Source organism: Rosa rugosa, chromosome 7, assembly GCF_958449725.1.
Source record: "Rosa rugosa chromosome 7, drRosRugo1.1, whole genome shotgun sequence".
In the NCBI taxonomy this organism is placed as follows: domain Eukaryota; kingdom Viridiplantae; phylum Streptophyta; class Magnoliopsida; order Rosales; family Rosaceae; genus Rosa; species Rosa rugosa.
The window spans coordinates 23,191,918-23,212,221 of NC_084826.1; the positions used below are offsets into that span (position 1 = coordinate 23,191,918).

General features: G+C 39.3%; 1 protein-coding gene and 2 long non-coding RNA genes across 3 annotated transcripts; all 3 read right to left on the minus strand.

Moving 5' to 3' along the window:
• Positions 1-1,042: 1,042 nt before the first annotated feature.
• On the minus strand, positions 1,043-3,602 carry LOC133723679 (uncharacterized). Its single transcript, XR_009853194.1, has 3 exons — positions 3,138-3,602; positions 2,365-2,440; positions 1,043-1,313 (listed from the first exon to the last, which is right to left on the minus strand). It is a non-coding gene; the product is annotated as an uncharacterized LOC133723679 (long non-coding RNA).
• Positions 3,603-6,897: 3,295 nt separating this feature from the next.
• On the minus strand, positions 6,898-10,810 carry LOC133723514 (uncharacterized). The gene is made up of 3 exons (XR_009853080.1): positions 9,932-10,810; positions 9,248-9,323; positions 6,898-8,196 (listed from the first exon to the last, which is right to left on the minus strand). It is a non-coding gene; the product is annotated as an uncharacterized LOC133723514 (long non-coding RNA).
• Positions 10,811-17,429: 6,619 nt separating this feature from the next.
• Positions 17,430-19,827, minus strand: LOC133723070 (uncharacterized). Its single transcript, XM_062149902.1, has 4 exons — positions 19,379-19,827; positions 18,688-19,286; positions 18,084-18,495; positions 17,430-17,994 (listed from the first exon to the last, which is right to left on the minus strand). The coding sequence occupies exons 1-4, from the start codon at positions 19,825-19,827 to the stop codon at positions 17,430-17,432; spliced, it is 2,025 nt and encodes a 674-aa protein (XP_062005886.1).
• Positions 19,828-20,304: the final 477 nt, after the last annotated feature.

The following is a 20,304-nucleotide window of genomic DNA, read 5'->3' on the forward strand; positions in this document are numbered from 1 at the left end:
ACAAATTCAAGAACTTTGGCACACAAATTGCAAAATGGAAGGAAAAGAGGTTTTTATAGAAGATGATGTCGGAGGTCTGTTGGAAATGGAAGCTGATTCAGATGGTATCAGTTGTTGGACTTGCAGATTGTTTGGAGTTCGTCCGCCATGTTTAACACCTTCATCCCCTTCCTTGCCGCGTACACAATCTCTTCCTCGAACAGTGCGTGGCCGTCGATCCAAGTCCGGCACGATGGTCCCGACCACCTTTGCCAGCCTAATGCTGGTCTAGTCCTTAACGGCACTGATCGCCCTTGCGAATCGTGCTGGGCGCCATTGTTATAAATATTGGAGATTTCTAAATAAAAAATCGATTCTTAATTACCTCAATTTGGGCTTCGCTTTTTGGACTGTAGAGGACAACAAGGAGAGATCATCTGACTTGGGTCTCGATGTTTATTGACGGCAGAGAAGATGTCTGTACGATCGGAGATTGCCATGTCAATGTGGGATTGGGAAGGGGTCTCTGGACTTTGGGGCTAAGCAAGATGACATGGCATTGAGGAGTCTCGGAGGAGGAAGTGAGGAAGATTGAGTAAGTGAAGAAGGAAAAAGAGGTGGAAGAAGAAGAGATAAACTGGGGAAAAAAAATAAATAAAAGAGAGAAAGAGAAAAAAATATATAAAAAGAAAGAAAGTGAAGGTATAATAGACATTTTGACGCGAAATGACTGCCACATCAGTAACTTAACGGAGCTTCTGGATGGAGAGCAACAGAATGGGCCTATTAGTTCAAAATGAGAATACAAGGATTAAACATGTGAAATTAGACGGACATGGACTAAAGTGTTTTTTCATTAAAATGTTCAAGGACTAGACAATATTTAATCTTTATAAATAGGTTTAGCATCATTAATATTCAGTTACATTGTTGCATCAAAGGAGGTTAGTGGTAGACAATACAAACCCTAACTCCCATCCATTTCTTTACGACTTTAGCTTAACTAGTCTAAGTTTACTTTCTTTGCATTTAGTTTAGTCAATCAACCTGTCACGCCCCGGATTTTGAATAACAAATTCAAATCCGAAACATGAATTAATACAACTCACATAAATACAACCTGAATTTTTTTCTCAAAACAACCACACCTCACATCGCTCGATATTACATAAACCAAATCTCAAATTTGTTTATTACAGCACACTCTCACCAAATTATAAATGTAGCTCAATGAGCATAACACACCTCACAAAAGAAAGTCAGATTCACACAAATGCAGCTACTCTACGCAGCTCGATCACCTTTCTGATTTTCCTGACCTGTAGGATTACCCGCTACACCGTTTGAATAGTGTACCGGGATTGCAACAATACAAACCCGGTAAGCTTTTTGCAAAGCTCGTATGAGTAAATGAAAGGATTGCACGATTTAAAGTAACCAAATCAACTCAAGCATAAATTCAACTCAAGTATTTTCTTTGCATAATAATTGAAGTGTACAACGTCACTTCAAGCATCAATCAACTCACATCTCACAATGACTACTCAAAAACAAACAACTTCTTACTCAATATATACTCACAGGCTTATGATTTATTTATATAAATCATCCCATGCAGTATATTATACTTACAGGCTTATGATTAATTATATTAATCACCCCATTCAGTATATCATACTTACAGGCTTATGATTAATTATATTAATCACCCCATTCAGTATGTCATACCCAAGGGCATATGATAACTCGTTTATCCCCCAAGCAGTATGATGTACTCAAGGGCATACGATAACTCAAGGTTATCCCCCTAGCAGTATAGTGTACTCAAGGGCATACGATAACTCAAGGTTATCCCCCAAGCAGTACAAAGGCAGACAGACTAAAGCTCTAACTGAATCGTAGAGTGTCACCTTGGCCAAGGTTCACCCTTACGAAAATATCTGCCTCAAATCACTCGACTCCTCATTTAACTCATCTCAACGACTCAACTATAGCACTTTACTCAATTACTCTTTATCACACTCAACTCAACCTATAAGATAAATTATATCTTCTAGAGAGTAATGCTCGAATTGTAAATCAATCGCATCAATTCCACACTTCACCAAATACCACACATCCAATATATATTCCACGTAAATATATATATATACGTAGTCACCCACACAAGAATGACCACTAATACCAACTATAGTTCACATGCATTAAAATCAGGAAATTCATTTTTATAGTTTAAATACATTTTACTTACCTATGGACCGTAGTTGAGCAAGTCCATATAATTTAAAACAAATATTTATTTTCATAAAACAATTTCCACAATTTCCCAATTAAATAAAATCACCGAATTTCGGTTCGTGAATGAACCATGTGCGATTTACTCACCTCGATATTCCCGCTGCGTTTTCAATTCAACACAATACACACCGAAACCGCTCACCCAAGGAAGACCGTCAATCACCTAATCAAACATGACCTTAACTTAGCCAACAACTCAAAAACATACTCAAACGACAATCCAACGGTCGGATCGAAATTAAATGATGATCCAACGGTCGGATCCTCACAGATCGCCTTAGGATCATCCTCCAAAAATCATCACGAAGATCCAACGGTCAGATCTTCCTGAATCGTCCTTACTAACATCTTCACAAATTTATACGAAAATCCGACGGACGGATTCTCACGAATCGCCTCCCTAATCACTATTTAGCAATTATACGAAGATCCAACGGTCGGATCTTCGCCCATGACCACACAAAGCCACTGGGACAGTCATAAGATCAACATATTATAATTTGAAGTAAAACCGATGGTCAGATCTTCGCAGATCGTAAACCGAAGATAAAACGTAAAAACGTTAAATAGTAACGTCAAAACGTAAATCCATTATTTATCCACATTTTCTAAAATAACCTTGTAATATATCAAAACGCTCGTATGGATGCGTAGATCATCGTCCAGATAATATAAACTCAAAATAAGGTCCGACCCGCCGCCACAAGCGGAGGTCAGACGGTGGTCAACGCGGCGGTCAACGAAGGTCAACCACCTCTGATGCAAAAGTTGTCAACTACAAACTTCTTCATTTTAACATGCTGATCATTTTTCATAACTATCTCAAGATCAGAAAATAACAGGAAGGGGTCGAAAAGTACCAAAATAGTCACGGTGGCCGGAAAATTTCCAGAATCCGGCGATAATTTGCAGAAACCGGCGAAGCTCCGATCATCGTAAAAATGTCCTCCTTTGGCTTCGATTCCTTCAGGAGACTTGTTCATAACTTAAAGAAGAACTCACTGGTTCAAGAATTACTCAAAACAAAGCTCTATAGCTCGAGATAACTCGATCAAAAGTCTCGGTGGCCGGAAAATTTCCAGAATCCGGCGAGCTTGAATTTCGACGTAAAAACTTCAACTTCAGGCCTCGATCCCTTCTAGAGAGTTGTTAACAATCTCAAGGCGAACTCACCAGGCCAAGAGTCACAGGAAAAGGTGGTCTGTAACTCGAGATATCCGGGTTGATAGCTCGGTTTCGATTTTTTTTGATCGGGTTTGGCTTCCAACCGCCACCACACGTAGTGCCGCCGTGAAAGGACACTTCTGGGCGCTTCTGGAGATTGAGGTGAGCTTGTGAATGAAGTTTGACGATGAGTGGTGACCGGTAGCCTGAGATATCAAGCTTGGAACAAAAGGAAGTTAAACTGGCCTCGTGCTCCACCGCCGTGTACGGCTCACGAGACGACGAAAAGTTACCACTGACGGCTGCGCAAGGAAGAGGCGAAGGTAATGGAGGTGGTCTGACGTCTTGAGGTGGCCTGAGGTGGGAGAGAGAGATCGAAGAATTTGTGCTCTGTTTTTTTGCTGGGTTCGGCAGTGAGAGAGAGAGTGAGATTTTCTTCTGCTTCCTTTGTTGAATGATTCTCAATTATGCCTAAACACAAAAGCGATTAAAGCACTGGTCTGAATTGATCCACTAATGCTTAATCACGGAACACCCTACCTTTGATTAAAGGTGTTTGCCACCAAATTGATTTGAATAAAAAAAACAGGTTATTACAATCTACCCTCCTTAAAGAAATTTCGTCCCGAAATTTAATCGTGAGTCCATTTCTCCCGATTAAAGTTTTCAGAACACTAACCAAGCATCAACTTGATCGCCACAATTCTTACCAATCTTGATCACCACAGTTCTTACTTCAACTACCACGCTTGATTATACTATCTCCAACTTTACCAATACTGTAGAAATCTACAGGTACCAAACCGTAGAAATATACAAAGCTATGGTTCTGCATATAAAATACGTCCGTATACTGAGTATATACGAGACTCCAAAAATTAATGTAAGAGGTAAGTTTTCGAACTCCCGACCTCGAACACGAAGGTCTTGCTCCCAACCACTGAAGCAAGAGCTGCTTCCAATAATATATGCACCCGTATTTTATTTATTAAGTCATAAGCGACATAAATAAATAAAACGGGAGGCAAGGTTCGAAACCTTAACCTGCTGCACGAAGGCTTTGCCCCCAACCACTGGAGCACAAGCTGTCCTTAATATAATGTGTACAATTGTTGTACTTATTATGTCTTATACAAACATAATAAAAATAAACAAGAGGCGAGGTTCGAACCTCGGACCTCTTAGTACATAATCCCGCTCTCAACCACTCGAGCACGAGCTGCTCTCGTTGTTATCCTTACCATTCCATTCATTTAAGCCAAGCTGTTTCAAACTGTTTCAACAAACCGGCCCAAAACACCAAAACTATTATAGAAATCCGGCCCACTAATTTTTCACCCAAAACTATTCAGAAATTCAGCCCACGAATTTCCCCCAAAACTATTCAGAAACTCGGCCCATCGGGCCTCCACCCAAAACTACAGTGTGAGCCTTGATCCGAGACAAGCCCACGTACGGCCCACCTGCCACGGCTTATCCCTTCCGTGATTTAAGGCAATCAGAATCACTTTCGGCTAAAGCTGTCTGCCACAGCGCCTCGAGATTCGGCCTGTCCCCTTACGCGCTCAACACGCGCCAACAACTTTTCCGGGTTTCGGGGCGACGTTAATCCAACGCGTGGATTCAAATTCTGAGATCGTTCATCCAACGGTGGAGATCTGCTCACCTTGTCCTATAAATAGGTGCATTCTGGAGACGCGACTGTTCACTCCAAAGGAAAAGAAATTTTCTTCCGAGCTCAAGCCTTTCTCTCTCAACTCTTCAGCCTTTCTCTTCTCAAATCCCCAGTTTTTCACTCTCAGATCTTCAATCTTTTCCTCCAAATCTTCAATCCTTCTTTCTCAGATCTTTTCTTCCATTTGAAGATTCGATCTCTTCTTTCCTCTGAACTTTCAGATCTCCAATACCCCTTCATCGACCTTAATCCTTCTAAGGTCAATCTCCCACAAACACTCAACAACTTCGTTCTTCAATTTACACTTCCTCTCAACTCATCACCATGGAACCACGAACTCTGCAACTAATGGAGCTACAAACCCAGCAACAAATCGAGGATGTAGGAAACAACCAAGCAGCCGGGCGTAGTGCCAACACGGATTTTTGGCGAAGCCGTACCAGGTGGATTCCTACTCCAGATCAAATAAGAATCCTCAAGGATCTTTACTACGACAAGGGAGTTAAGTGCCCAACTACAGAGCACATTCACGAGATCTGTCTCCAGCTGAACCAGTATGGACAGGTTGAGGGCAAGAACATTTACTTTTGGTTCCAGAACGTCAGGGCTCGAGAAAAGCAGATGAAGAGGTGCAATCAGGCTGCTCAAGTGCCCATGGGAACTAGTTCTCCTGGTACTGGTGGATCCATTGATCTCAATTTTGGGTCCACTGGTTCTACTGGTGCTGGTGGATCCATCGACATCAATTTTGGGCCAGCTGGTGGATCCATTGACATCAATTTTGGGTCCACTAGTTCTACTGGTGCTGGTGGATCCATTGATCTCAATTTTGGTTCCACTGCTTCTACTGGTAATGAAGGATTTATTTACTTAAATTTTGTTTCATAATCTTCCTCACCCTTCAATACTAATACCAGTACAACTCTTTTGGCACAACAGGAGGACAATCTTCCATGGAACAACGAGGAGGAGTTCGCCAGAAGTTTGAAACTCTTCCTCTGTTCCCCGTGCACGGCGAGGACGTCTATGGTAACCCGAAGACTACTTCCGAGGAAGGTAGCGCATATGATTACTATTTCGGTGGCTCAGGCGGTTACAACCGTGGATCTCCAGTTTCTCTTGAGCTCAGCCTCAGCCCATCCGGAGCTACTGATTAGGCTTAGTATAGCGTAGTTCCAATTTCCTTTTTGTAATATTAAATCAATAAGATGGTGTGCATGTTTTCTTTTTTTTTTGTTTAACCAACAACAACGCCAAGGATCGAACCTTGGTCACCCAATACTATTTTCAAAACCATAAACAACTCTACTGCACACATCTTTCATAATGATGCAATAAAAACAATCACTCAAAAAGAATCCAACAATCAATTAAGTCGCATCGAGGTCTAGCTAGTATCCTCTGAGTCAAACCAAACACAAACAATTTCATCGATAGGATTAGGGATTTATAAAGCTAAACACATCCTGAGTTAGCTAGGAAAAACCCACGTCTTTAGAGTTACTCTTACAACTCTTATAGAATCTCGATAATTCCATCTATCAATTGCTTCAACAAAAACTCACCACAATTCAATCCCTAACATTTAGCGATTCAGAAATCGAATCAAACTCCATATCACATAGTAATTCACTTGAACCACTATGGATACCTAACAAAGTCACTAAAATCAATATCCGAAATTGCGTTTAACTATATCACCTAAAATCAATCACCAAAGGCACACACTCTCACCCAACATCATTCACAAGAACTGATTCCAACTCTCCCAATTAATTACACCAAAATCAACTCCATTGCAAAACTTTAAGTGTCCCGCCTACTTAAACTTAAAACACACAACAACTTCAAATTCACTGCAGTCCATCTCCATACTACGATCCAAAACTTAAGAAAACTAGTTCACCACACAAAGGCCACAAAATTCAATTTCATTCACTTGAACAAAACTATATTCACAAGTCACGGTCAGGTCATCAACCCATGGTGTTCAAATGAATAAATTTCAAATCCAGTTTTCCTTGTGAATCGTAACGTATCGTTCCAAAATGATGCAAGCAACATCAACCACGTATATAAGACACATCTCGCGAACTCAATTCAAATTCCGAATCACCAAAACTACTACTAATTCCAATTCTACCAACAATCCTGATTCTGAAGGAATTATAGTACTCAACGACAACCCAAAACAATGGTCTCTCATCTCTAACCATCGAGCACAAAATAAAATTCTTGTCTCGCACCTTAAACCCTGCTTAACAACTTACAAGCACAAGGAAGAAGTAACCACAATAATTTCTTCCCTAACCTCAACCCTACTAACAAACTCCACAAGGACATCTCATTACAAAACAAGATATTTAATCCTTGATACGTACATCCCATCCAAACATCTGTACGTCCAACTTAAGAAGACAAAATTTATAACAATTCATACTCGTATCCACACTAGGTACGTGCATAGGTCAACATCATGCCTTCAACCAAACACTTCAACATCCAAAAGGACCTCACTTCCATAAAACAAATCTCACCGACTCATCAGAGTTAAATCTAGAGGTCTCTATTCCTCGAAGATTACAACCTGCGGAAACTAAACTTATTCTAATACGAACTTAGAAGACAACTCTACCGTCCTACAGACATACACGCTGTCTAGACCCCATACTAAGACATACCCAATGATTATACCAGTACCGAAGAGTATATGATGGGGATCCGCTGCAGACGGGCCATCACTCGGGGAGTACTGATTATCACCAAATATGTACCTTACGCTCTGATACCAAACTGTCACGCCCCGGATTTTGAATAACAAATTCAAATCCGAAACATGAATTAATACAACTCACATAAATACAACCTGAATTTTTTTCTCAAAACAACCACACCTCACATCGCTCGATATTACATAAACCAAATCTCAAATTTGTTTATTACAGCACACTCTCACCAAATTATAAATGTAGCTCAATGAGCATAACACACCTCACAAAAGAAAGTCAGATTCACACAAATGCAGCTACTCTACGCAGCTCGATCACCTTTCTGATTTTCCTGACCTGTAGGATTACCCGCTACACCGTTTGAATAGTGTACCGGGATTGCAACAATACAAACCCGGTAAGCTTTTTGCAAAGCTCGTATGAGTAAATGAAAGGATTGCACGATTTAAAGTAACCAAATCAACTCAAGCATAAATTCAACTCAAGTATTTTCTTTGCATAATAATTGAAGTGTACAACGTCACTTCAAGCATCAATCAACTCACATCTCACAATGACTACTCAAAAACAAACAACTTCTTACTCAATATATACTCACAGGCTTATGATTTATTTATATAAATCATCCCATGCAGTATATTATACTTACAGGCTTATGATTAATTATATTAATCACCCCATTCAGTATATCATACTTACAGGCTTATGATTAATTATATTAATCACCCCATTCAGTATGTCATACCCAAGGGCATATGATAACTCGTTTATCCCCCAAGCAGTATGATGTACTCAAGGGCATACGATAACTCAAGGTTATCCCCCTAGCAGTATAGTGTACTCAAGGGCATACGATAACTCAAGGTTATCCCCCAAGCAGTACAAAGGCAGACAGACTAAAGCTCTAACTGAATCGTAGAGTGTCACCTTGGCCAAGGTTCACCCTTACGAAAATATCTGCCTCAAATCACTCGACTCCTCATTTAACTCATCTCAACGACTCAACTATAGCACTTTACTCAATTACTCTTTATCACACTCAACTCAACCTATAAGATAAATTATATCTTCTAGAGAGTAATGCTCGAATTGTAAATCAATCGCATCAATTCCACACTTCACCAAATACCACACATCCAATATATATTCCACGTAAATATATATATATACGTAGTCACCCACACAAGAATGACCACTAATACCAACTATAGTTCACATGCATTAAAATCAGGAAATTCATTTTTATAGTTTAAATACATTTTACTTACCTATGGACCGTAGTTGAGCAAGTCCATATAATTTAAAACAAATATTTATTTTCATAAAACAATTTCCACAATTTCCCAATTAAATAAAATCACCGAATTTCGGTTCGTGAATGAACCATGTGCGATTTACTCACCTCGATATTCCCGCTGCGTTTTCAATTCAACACAATACACACCGAAACCGCTCACCCAAGGAAGACCGTCAATCACCTAATCAAACATGACCTTAACTTAGCCAACAACTCAAAAACATACTCAAACGACAATCCAACGGTCGGATCGAAATTAAATGATGATCCAACGGTCGGATCCTCACAGATCGCCTTAGGATCATCCTCCAAAAATCATCACGAAGATCCAACGGTCAGATCTTCCTGAATCGTCCTTACTAACATCTTCACAAATTTATACGAAAATCCGACGGACGGATTCTCACGAATCGCCTCCCTAATCACTATTTAGCAATTATACGAAGATCCAACGGTCGGATCTTCGCCCATGACCACACAAAGCCACTGGGACAGTCATAAGATCAACATATTATAATTTGAAGTAAAACCGATGGTCAGATCTTCGCAGATCGTAAACCGAAGATAAAACGTAAAAACGTTAAATAGTAACGTCAAAACGTAAATCCATTATTTATCCACATTTTCTAAAATAACCTTGTAATATATCAAAACGCTCGTATGGATGCGTAGATCATCGTCCAGATAATATAAACTCAAAATAAGGTCCGACTTCTTCATTTTAACATGCTGATCATTTTTCATAACTATCTCAAGATCAGAAAATAACAGGAAGGGGTCGAAAAGTACCAAAATAGTCACGGTGGCCGGAAAATTTCCAGAATCCGGCGATAATTTGCAGAAACCGGCGAAGCTCCGATCATCGTAAAAATGTCCTCCTTTGGCTTCGATTCCTTCAGGAGACTTGTTCATAACTTAAAGAAGAACTCACTGGTTCAAGAATTACTCAAAACAAAGCTCTATAGCTCGAGATAACTCGATCAAAAGTCTCGGTGGCCGGAAAATTTCCAGAATCCGGCGAGCTTGAATTTCGACGTAAAAACTTCAACTTCAGGCCTCGATCCCTTCTAGAGAGTTGTTAACAATCTCAAGGCGAACTCACCAGGCCAAGAGTCACAGGAAAAGGTGGTCTGTAACTCGAGATATCCGGGTTGATAGCTCGGTTTCGATTTTTTTTGATCGGGTTTGGCTTCCAACCGCCACCACACGTAGTGCCGCCGTGAAAGGACACTTCTGGGCGCTTCTGGAGATTGAGGTGAGCTTGTGGATGAAGTTTGACGATGAGTGGTGACCGGTAGCCTGAGATATCAAGCTTGGAACAAAAGGAAGTTAAACTGGCCTCGTGCTCCACCGCCGTGTACGGCTCACGAGACGACGAAAAGTTACCACTGACGGCTGCGCAAGGAAGAGGCGAAGGTAATGGAGGTGGTCTGACGTCTTGAGGTGGCCTGAGGTGGGAGAGAGAGATCGAAGAATTTGTGCTCTGTTTTTTTGCTGGGTTCGGCAGTGAGAGAGAGAGTGAGATTTTCTTCTGCTTCCTTTGTTGAATGATTCTCAATTATGCCTAAACACAAAAGCGATTAAAGCACTGGTCTGAATTGATCCACTAATGCTTAATCACGGAACACCCTACCTTTGATTAAAGGTGTTTGCCACCAAATTGATTTGAATAAAAAAAACAGGTTATTACACAACCAATCACTCAAACAAACAATTCCCTATTGAATTGCGCGTAACATCGTTCACTTGTCATAACTTGTAATGAGCTTTGTTTTTTTTTTTTTGAATTTATAAATTGTGTGCATTCTTTCTAGTTTACCTTTTAGGTTTTTCCTAACTAAGGAAGGATTTGCCAATCTTTGTGGGTTCGGCATCCTTCTTTATCTTCTATATATTCTATAACTTGTACCTCTTGCACTTGAGAGTGACTTTAAAACTAACATTACCAAGGATGCAATATACTAGTTGAAATAGAGGATTATGGCGTGGTTGGAGCAGCGAGGAGACTGATCACTATTCTTGTTTTTTACGCTTTCGGTACAAGAGATACCATGCTAAGGTGTTAGTTGTAGACTTGGCTGAGGCTTGAAATGAAGTTTTTTCACAAATGTCAATTGGTGATTTCAATAGGGCTACTATTCAAAGGGTCAAGCCCTGGTTCAATGTTTTTCTTCTTTGAATTGTTGGCTAGGCTTTTTGGACAAAACTTGGAACTACGATGTTGATCAGGACTTGTGGTGGAAGAGTACTCTTTGATTGTGGGACAACTACAAGTCTGCAACGCTCATGGCATGACCATCTCTTTTGTGTTCAAAGTTTGATGACGGAACCATAATCGGGGTGTCGTAAATCCATCGTGGTTTCTTTGCTAGAAACTGAATCACTGTTGCTTCAAATGATGAGACCAACGTTGGTTGTTTTCTAGCCTGGCTGAAATGGGTGATGGTACCACTCTTGGTCACTCTGCGCTTTAGTGGACAACTTGGGTATGATCTGGAGCATCTTGAGCCTATTTGCTTGGTTAGGCTCTAACAACAGCAAGTGAATTCGTAATATTAAATGGTCATGTAAATTATCTACCAAGGGTTGTGTAGCCTAGTGCCTCTCAAAGCACAAACGCTTAGTTCTTCATAGGGATGACAATGAGGCGGATTGGGGATGGGTAGGGGTCATCATTTGGCCCTTCAGCCCTAAGCCCACCCTAAGCCCGCCCGGCCCATAGGGCCAAAGCTCGACCCGACCCTTGCTTTAGGGCGGGCCGGCTCGACCTTTTCTCAAATAGGGTAGGATATGGGCCATGCAAATGAAGCCCGGCCCTGCCCGTTTGAGCCCTTTAAGCCCTAATTATTTTCTATTTTTTAAAAATACGTTTCTCTTTTTTTCTATAGCATACTACTTATCTCTTTCTTTGTAATTGATTTCCTAAGCCTTTTTTTTTTATTATTTTTTTTTAAAAAGGATCAAAGGATTTCACTCATTCCCCATGGTGACTCGAGCCCAGGACCTGGATCCTAGTTATTGATTTCCTAAGCTTTATTTTCTTTAAATTTTGTTTCCTTTGTTAAACAACAATTAATTTTGGGAGATAGTTAATTGAATATAACCACCATAACTAATTTATAAATGTTATAAGTTAATTCCAATATATATATATATCTATCATATATATATATATATTTATATTAAATATGATCAACAAAAAATAATGAGTCTTGTATGACCTATATAACCATTGAGCCACATTTTGAGAAAAAAAATAAAAACAATGTATTTCATTTTGTTAAACAAAATATGGCCCATTTCGGCCCTATTTGACCCTATTCGGAAGGTCGGCCCTTTCGACCCTAACGGCTCGGGCCTTTCGGGCAGGTAAGGGTTAGCATATTTAAGCCCCGACCTGACCCTAAATTTTGTTGACTTTGACTAGACCCGGCCCGGCCCGACCCTAAGCCCTAAAATTTAGGGTAGGGTCGGCCCTAGCCCCGCCTAGGGATGGGGATCACAATACCATCCCCATCCCCGGGGTCATTCTCCACCCCCATCCCCGCCCCAATCCCCAATAAAAATATATTGGGGATTCCCCGTCTCCATCCCCTCTGGGGACTAAGCCTCCAAACCCGCCCTAAATCCCTAATAAGAATTTAATAAATAAAATAATTTTTTCTCATATTGCCTTTTTTAAAATCAAAATCTACAACAAATAAAATTAAAACATGATTAAATTCATTAATCATAATTAGTGAGTGCAAAAGTCAAAACACCATTAAAGTAAAAATGTAGCCATTAAAGTAAAGTAGTAAATGTATATATTTGTGATTTATATTATAAAAAAATAAATTTATATATATATATATATATATATATATATATAAAAATTAAAATATATAAAAATTAATATATGTATATATTAGAGAATTATATATAAGTGCATATTTGAATGTTTCTTTAGCTTTAAGGCCACCAAATATTTCTTGTTCTCATATGGCCATTAGGTTAGAAATGGTGTTAAATATTAAACATTAAAAATAATAGAAATTACAGTTCTGCCACTGGTATCTAAACAGACCCAATTTCACGTTCTAGGTCATTTGGAATCAGAAACCGCCTCTCTCTCTCTCTCTCGATCTCGACGGAGCGGCGCTCTCTCAGTAGCTTTTCCTCTCCGTCAGCGGCGCCTCTCTCTCAGTAGCTTTTCCGTCAGCGGCTCTCTCTCTCAGTAGTTTTTCTGTTGGCGGCACCTCTCTCAGTAGCTTTTCCTCTCCGTCGGTGGCGCCTCTCTCAGTAGCTTTTCCTCTCAGTAGCTACATTTCAGTTGCTTTTCCGTCGGCGCTTTCTCTTTGTCTCAGTTGCTTTCTCTCTGGTAGTAACATTTCATAGCTTTTTTTTCTCTCTGTAGCCTTAGTAGCTTTGTTGGTTGCTAGTAGGTTTCATAGTTTATGATAGTAGATTTTGTGTTTGTTGCTAGTTGGCTTCATAGTTTATGATAGTAGATTTTGTGTTGGTTGCTAGTAGGTTTCATAGTCTTTTGCAGTAACATTTCATAGTTTTTTTGTTGTTTTTGTATCGTTTGTAGCCTTTAGTAGCTTTGTTTGTTGCTAGTAGGTTTCATAGTTTAAGGTAGTAGATTTTGTGTTGGGTGCTAGTAGGTTTGACAGTTTATGGTAGTATATTTTGTGCTGGTTGCTAGTAGGTTTCATAGTCTTTCGCAGTAACATTTCATAGCTTTTTTGTTGTTTTTGTGAGAATCTTTTGTAGCCTCAGTAGCTTTGTTTGTATCTACTTGCAGAAGGAAAAATGGCTGAACATAGAGACCGAACACCACAAAATAGAGCAAGTCGACAGTCATTCGATGAGAAGATGAAAAGCTACAAAGGGATGATTAGTCCACATGTAATGTTGAGGTTGAATAGGACACCATTCTGGGAGATCATTTATGTCTTCCATCACGGACTTTTAAAAGACAATGAATGCAGAAAAGTAGATGAGGACATTCATAGAATGGTCAAGACATACGATGTCAATCAGAAAGGGTTTCTGCTTGGGGAAATGATACAAAAAATAACCCGTGAAGATGTAGCTATCTGCCTTGGAATGCGATTGGAAGGAGTCACATTCGAGCTAAACAAGCACCACCAGAAGCCAACGAAGAATCGGATGATCGACAAGTATTTTGGAGATGCAAAGAAAGTGACAAAAGCGATGATCGATAGTGCACTTGCCGAATCTTTGAAAGACCCAAAGAATCAAGTCCCAAGTGAGGTGGCATCGCTAATCGTCATGAATCTGTTCGTATCCTTCTTGTTCTGCACCTCAGGTTCTACATTGTCCTGGAAGTTGGTAGAAATTGGCACCGAATGGAATTCTTGGCGACGATATTCATGGGCAACCTTGGTATTAGACCATCTACACAATGGTCTAAGTAAGAAGCAGGAAGACAAAGATGTCAATTTGTCAGGTTGTTTGCCGCTAATCATGGTAAGTAACCACTACTATTAGTTTCATTAACATATCAGTAGATATAGCCCTCAAAATTAATGTTTTTCTCATTGTTGTGTAACAATATTAATTGGTTAGCTGAGAAGACAAAGATGGGAGGAGCAATCAAGAGAAATGAATTAGGGTCGCCATATTTCATAAGATGGTCACTCGTCGAGCTGCACAAAGAAATGGAGAAACTAACCAATGAGCAGATAGAGGTAAAGAAAGCAAAACAAAGAATAAATTTGCAATAAGAAATCAGTTTAGAAATATATTGTTCTAGTCTTTAACATTGTGTGTACTTTGTTTGATGAAAAATAGGAAATGTTTGACTGAAAGCTGACAGAGGAAGACTTGGAAATGGCAATGCATGACATCAGAGGAAGAAACAGAGGAGTAGCATCAGAAGAATCAAACGAAGAGCTGAGGGAGGAAGACTTTGTAACTCCAACTTTTGGAGATTGGGTAAGTATCTTTCTTTGTTGATTTTCAGTAGCTTTCTCTGCCTAGGTTACTAACTTTCTCTACCTAGGTTAGTGCACATACCTCCAACAATATGGAGGATTTGCTACATCACCAAGCATAAGTAACACCCTCTTTGGGACACCCATAAGCCATGGTGAGGCCCAACCGAGACATGCATCTTGTAGCCCTATGTTCAAGCTACGCCACAGTATCCGGAAGAGGCAAATACGTCGCCGGGAAGCCACCTTCCCGGCCTTGCCAACATGCCCTCACAAATAGGCTTTCTAGACTAGAAATAGTTGTTGCTTGTCCCACATCGAAAACCATGTAAAGGAAATGGTTTCCTTCACCTATAAAAGGAATGCCTCCTCCCACAACTCAAGACACTCCATTACATCTCATGTAATCCCCTTGGGCCGCAAGGCCCAAACACACTAGTTAAACATTCAAGTGGACGTAGTTTCCCGCTAAGGCGGGAAACGAACCATTATACTTCTTGTGTCGTTCTCTCTCTCTCTCTCTTTACTTATCGTTAATTAGATCCCCACGGATCCAAACATTAACAGTTAGTAGCTTTCTCTGCCTATGTGATCTATAACCAAGTAATTTTCTTTGAAAATTTTAGTAGTTTTCTGTAACTGTTTGAGTAGCTTCTTTTAAGCTCATCAGTAGCTTTTTAAAAATTTCAGAAGCTTTCAGTTTCATGGACGAGTTAGTAGATTCGTATGATTATGTTAGTAGCTTTCTTTAATCATTTGAGTAGCTTTTTGTATTCAAATCAGTAGCTAAGAAACTTTCAGTTTCATGTAATTAATTTTGAGCAAGTTTGTATCTTTGTATAGCTATGTTAGTATGTTTTAATAACCACCTTAGTAGCTTTTTAATGTGAATTTTTTTTTTTGATACAGCACAAGAAAACCACCCAAGAGCGACGAAAAGAAGAAGCAGAAAGTCAGAAGAGAATGAAGGACATAATTAATAGACTCATTGGAAGAAGCAACAACTCAGACAAGTCTCTCACAAGAAGAAAACCAGAAAACTCAAGACTTGTTGAAGAAGTTGACCGAAGAGAATGAAAAGCTAGCAAGGCAGAATGATAGATATTGGGAGATGTTGGACAAAGCCTTTGAGGAAGACAATATAGCAACAAGGAAGATACAGATCTTGCAGAACAAATTGTTGAAGAAGTGGAAAGTTTTTACAACCATTGAGAAGGAAAAAAAGAACTTGGAGGACGTCATTGAGCAGCAGAGAGAAACGATACACAATCTGGAAAATGAATTGCTGGAAATGGAAAGAAAGCTACTGGAGAAGGATATGTTGGATTCTCAAGAGGATTTACGGAAAGATGATATAGAAAATAGTAAAAGTGATGGTGAGGATGGTGAAGATGGTGAGGAAGAGGGTGGAGAAGGAGCTGATGGTGGAGACGATGATGAAGACAAAGAAGAAGAACCTGAAGTGAGAACAATCAGAAAGAAGCACACAACAGCAAGAAAAGATAAAAGAGCCAGGTCTTCTCAGAAACAGGAAGCAAAGAAACAATCAAGGAGAAGGGAAAAGGTGGAAAAAGTTGCTGCTGAAGAAGAACTTGAAGAAGAAGCTGCTGATGAAGAAGAAGAACCCATTAAAAAGATGAAGAAAGGGAAGAAGCAAGTTGTAAAGAGAAATTCAATGGTGGATCGAATCAAGAACAAAAAAAGGAAGGCTACTGAAGACAAGGAGTTCACGTATACCACTAAAAGAATAAGGAGCGGCAAGAGGCATTAGATGATAATCGGAAACAATAGCTTTATGTAGTACTGACAGTAGGTTTTTGAGGCTATGAAAGTAGATTTTTCATGTGTGGACAGTACCTTGATATTGTTTAATTTCCAGCTTTGATATTTGATGGAAAATGACGTCGGGCTGACAATAGTATTTTGAAGTACTGACAGTGGCTTTACGAACTGTTAACAGTAGCTTTATGTTTAATTTTCATCTTTAATATTGGATGGAAATTGATGTCTATTTTGTTACTTTCAGCTTTTGTTTTCTTCTTTAATGTCCATTTCCAGGTTTGTTTTGAAATTTATGTCGAAATCATTAGACAAAGTTGATCAAAAGATACTCTCAATCATATAAACAGATACTCCAAAGGTGATCAAAAGATACTGTTAATGTTGTATAAAGATACTCTGTTCATTTACAGTTGCCAACAAAAGTAAAAGCTATGCTCTGTAAAAGAATGACAGTATACTAACAGCTACTCCAAATGGTATAAAAAGATACTCAAATTGTTATAGAAAACTATTGTTAATGTTGTAAAAAGATACTCCATCTGTTCATGTACTACTGCCAGCTTTCAGATTGGTGCAGTACACGTTATCTTGTTGTGGCGCCCCAACTCACCACACCGGCCACATTTGATAAGCCTCCTCGTGCCTCCTTCTGCTGCAGACTTCATTCGAACAGATTTTGGCCGGCCGGATGACCTCCTAACCAATGGAGGCTTAACAACAGAAGTTGAACTAGCTGCATCTTCATAAAACTTCTCCATATTTGGTATAGGATGAATATCATGCGCGTAGGAATCCATGTAGCTTTGACAGGTGTAGAATGGCTCAATGTAACTATACATAGGTTCCACTCCAACCTTTTGGATTGCAGCAAGAGCATGTGAACATAGGAATGAATTAATTTGCCATTGAGGGCAAGAGCAAGTGTTGTTCCCAAGATCAACCGCCACTAATTTATCTGAATGAACTTCAAAAACAGTCTCACTAGACATACTAACAGCCCAATGCCGCCCAATATCCATTGATTTCTTCAACAAAGCCTCCATTGGAGGACACAAAATAGTGGTCAACCTCTTGCATGCAACCTTCCTCTCAGACATATTCTCCATAACCTTAACTGTACCCTTAAGCCTTCAAACATCTCAAATATAGGAAGCTCACTCAAATCTCTAGTCCAATTCTTAAATGACTCGGCAACACTATTTGCCATTTCACCATACCTGTTTCCTTTGAAAAATGCATTGCACCACTTTTCCAACGGCAAAGATCGCAGAAACTCTTCAATAGGCGGACCACCTTCTTTCTTCAAGTTGTGCAAGTTGAAGTTATAGCTTGCTAATGTAGGTGAATAAGCAACTTTCATAAATTCCTCCACAATCTTGTCAACAAAATAATTTCCAGATTGCTTTCGGTACACACCTCTAACATTCTCCTTAAGGTGGTAGTAGCAGTATGAATGAGGAGAATCTGGAAATACCCTGGCAACAGCATTCAACAGTCCGCTGTGTCGATCAGTAACAAAAGTCACATTTCTACCTTGCAGAGACAAGATGTTATATAGATGATCAAAAAACCAATCCCAAATCACATGATTTTCAAAATCTACAACTGCAAATGCAAAGGGGAAGAACTCTGCAAAAAAAGATAAAACAAATAATTAGTATTTGAAAATGGAAACTGAAACAGAAGCTACTAACCCTTTAAAAGCTACTGATATAGGTACAGAAAGATACTATGATAGGTATAGATACACACTATCACATGTATATAAAGCTACTGTCCAAGATACTGAGCACAGAGCAGAGAGCACAAAATAAAACATACCTTGGTTTCCATTCTTTCCAGTAGCACAGAGCATGAATCCTTTATACTTACTCTTCAAATGAGCAGCATCCACGAACAGAAGCGGAATGCATGACTTAAAGCCCTCAATGCAACTAGAAAAACAAATGAAGAAACGTTCGAAACGATTACTTAAAGGATCAGTTTCCAATATGCAATAAGAGCCCGGATTACTAGATAAAATAGCATCACGATACCAAAGCAGCTGAGAATATGAGTCACCATCATGACCATGGACAGCTTTTCTAGCCAACTCCTTCCCATACCAAGCAGTCCTATAAGACACATCTAAACCAAAAGAATGCTTGAAACGAGACACAATCTCTTTAGGCTTGAGTTGAGGATTGGACTTCAACTCATTAGCAGTCTCCGATTTCACAACATGAGACCCCAAAAGCTTACTCTTTTGCTGCCTAAGAACTCCTTTGCATGTGTGAACATTATTCAACTTCTTTATGTAGAAAAAGCCATTCACCTTGTTCTTCAAAGCGCGAATAGACCATTGACAACCATCAGAATATCTCTTAGCACACTCTGCAATAACACGACTTGAGTTATTCCGTGTGTACTTGAAAAGAAAACTAGTTTCAATAGCATACTTGGTCAACTTTTCCCTAAATTCTAACACCCCCCCCCTTCGAACTTTTGATCCTCATGCCTTATAAAGCCCTACCACTCATGAGTGAGATAACTCTTTGGAGCCTCTGGCCTATAACACCCCAAGTATTCACTCGCATCAATAATATTGCTTGAACCCACTGACAAACATGAAGAAGCACATGAAACATCATCCAAAGATGTTGTTGCAGAAGTAGAACTACTACTCCCACCACAATAAGGCACCAAAATGGTGCTCCCATTAGAATCCCTCACCAAAATATCAATAGAATTCAATTTAAAATCAAACATACACCTAAACATCAGTTTTACATCCATATCACTTGATAACACACAGCTTTTATATCCAGGGAAAGAGTACCTCAAGTCGAATGAACCAAGATTCAAATGATTAAAACCCACAGATACCTCCTTCACAATATCATTAAACGTATACTTCATATCAAGAACGAACATGATCGTCTCAAACATATATGTGCACCTCGCATAAGGTTCTGCATCCATGGCTAAGTTACTGCAATTACACATTAGAGGAAGAATAATTAGCTTCTATTCGCAATATCAAACAGAAAAGCTACTGGAATCAGATTGAAAGAATACTAGCAGAGGAAAAGAAAGCTACTACCACAGTAAGATAAAGACACTATAAGAGTTATACAAAGCTACTATATGTAATCAAAAAGGAAAAACGAAGACATGAGAAAGATTGGTATTATAATGAAAAACGAAGACATGACCGCGAACCTATCAGTCTATCAATCAGCTTCTAGTTTTGATATGAATTAAAAGGCAAGAGGAAAAAACAAAGAATATATAACAAAACAGCAAATGTAGAATTCTTTCATTCTGTTAGTTGCTTTTCTGAACTGTATCAGTAGCATTTACAAACTTCATTAGTAACTTTGACTGTACAAATCAGCTAAAACCTGCATTAGTTAACAGAGATAGCTATGAACAATCAACTTGCACAACAGTTTCATT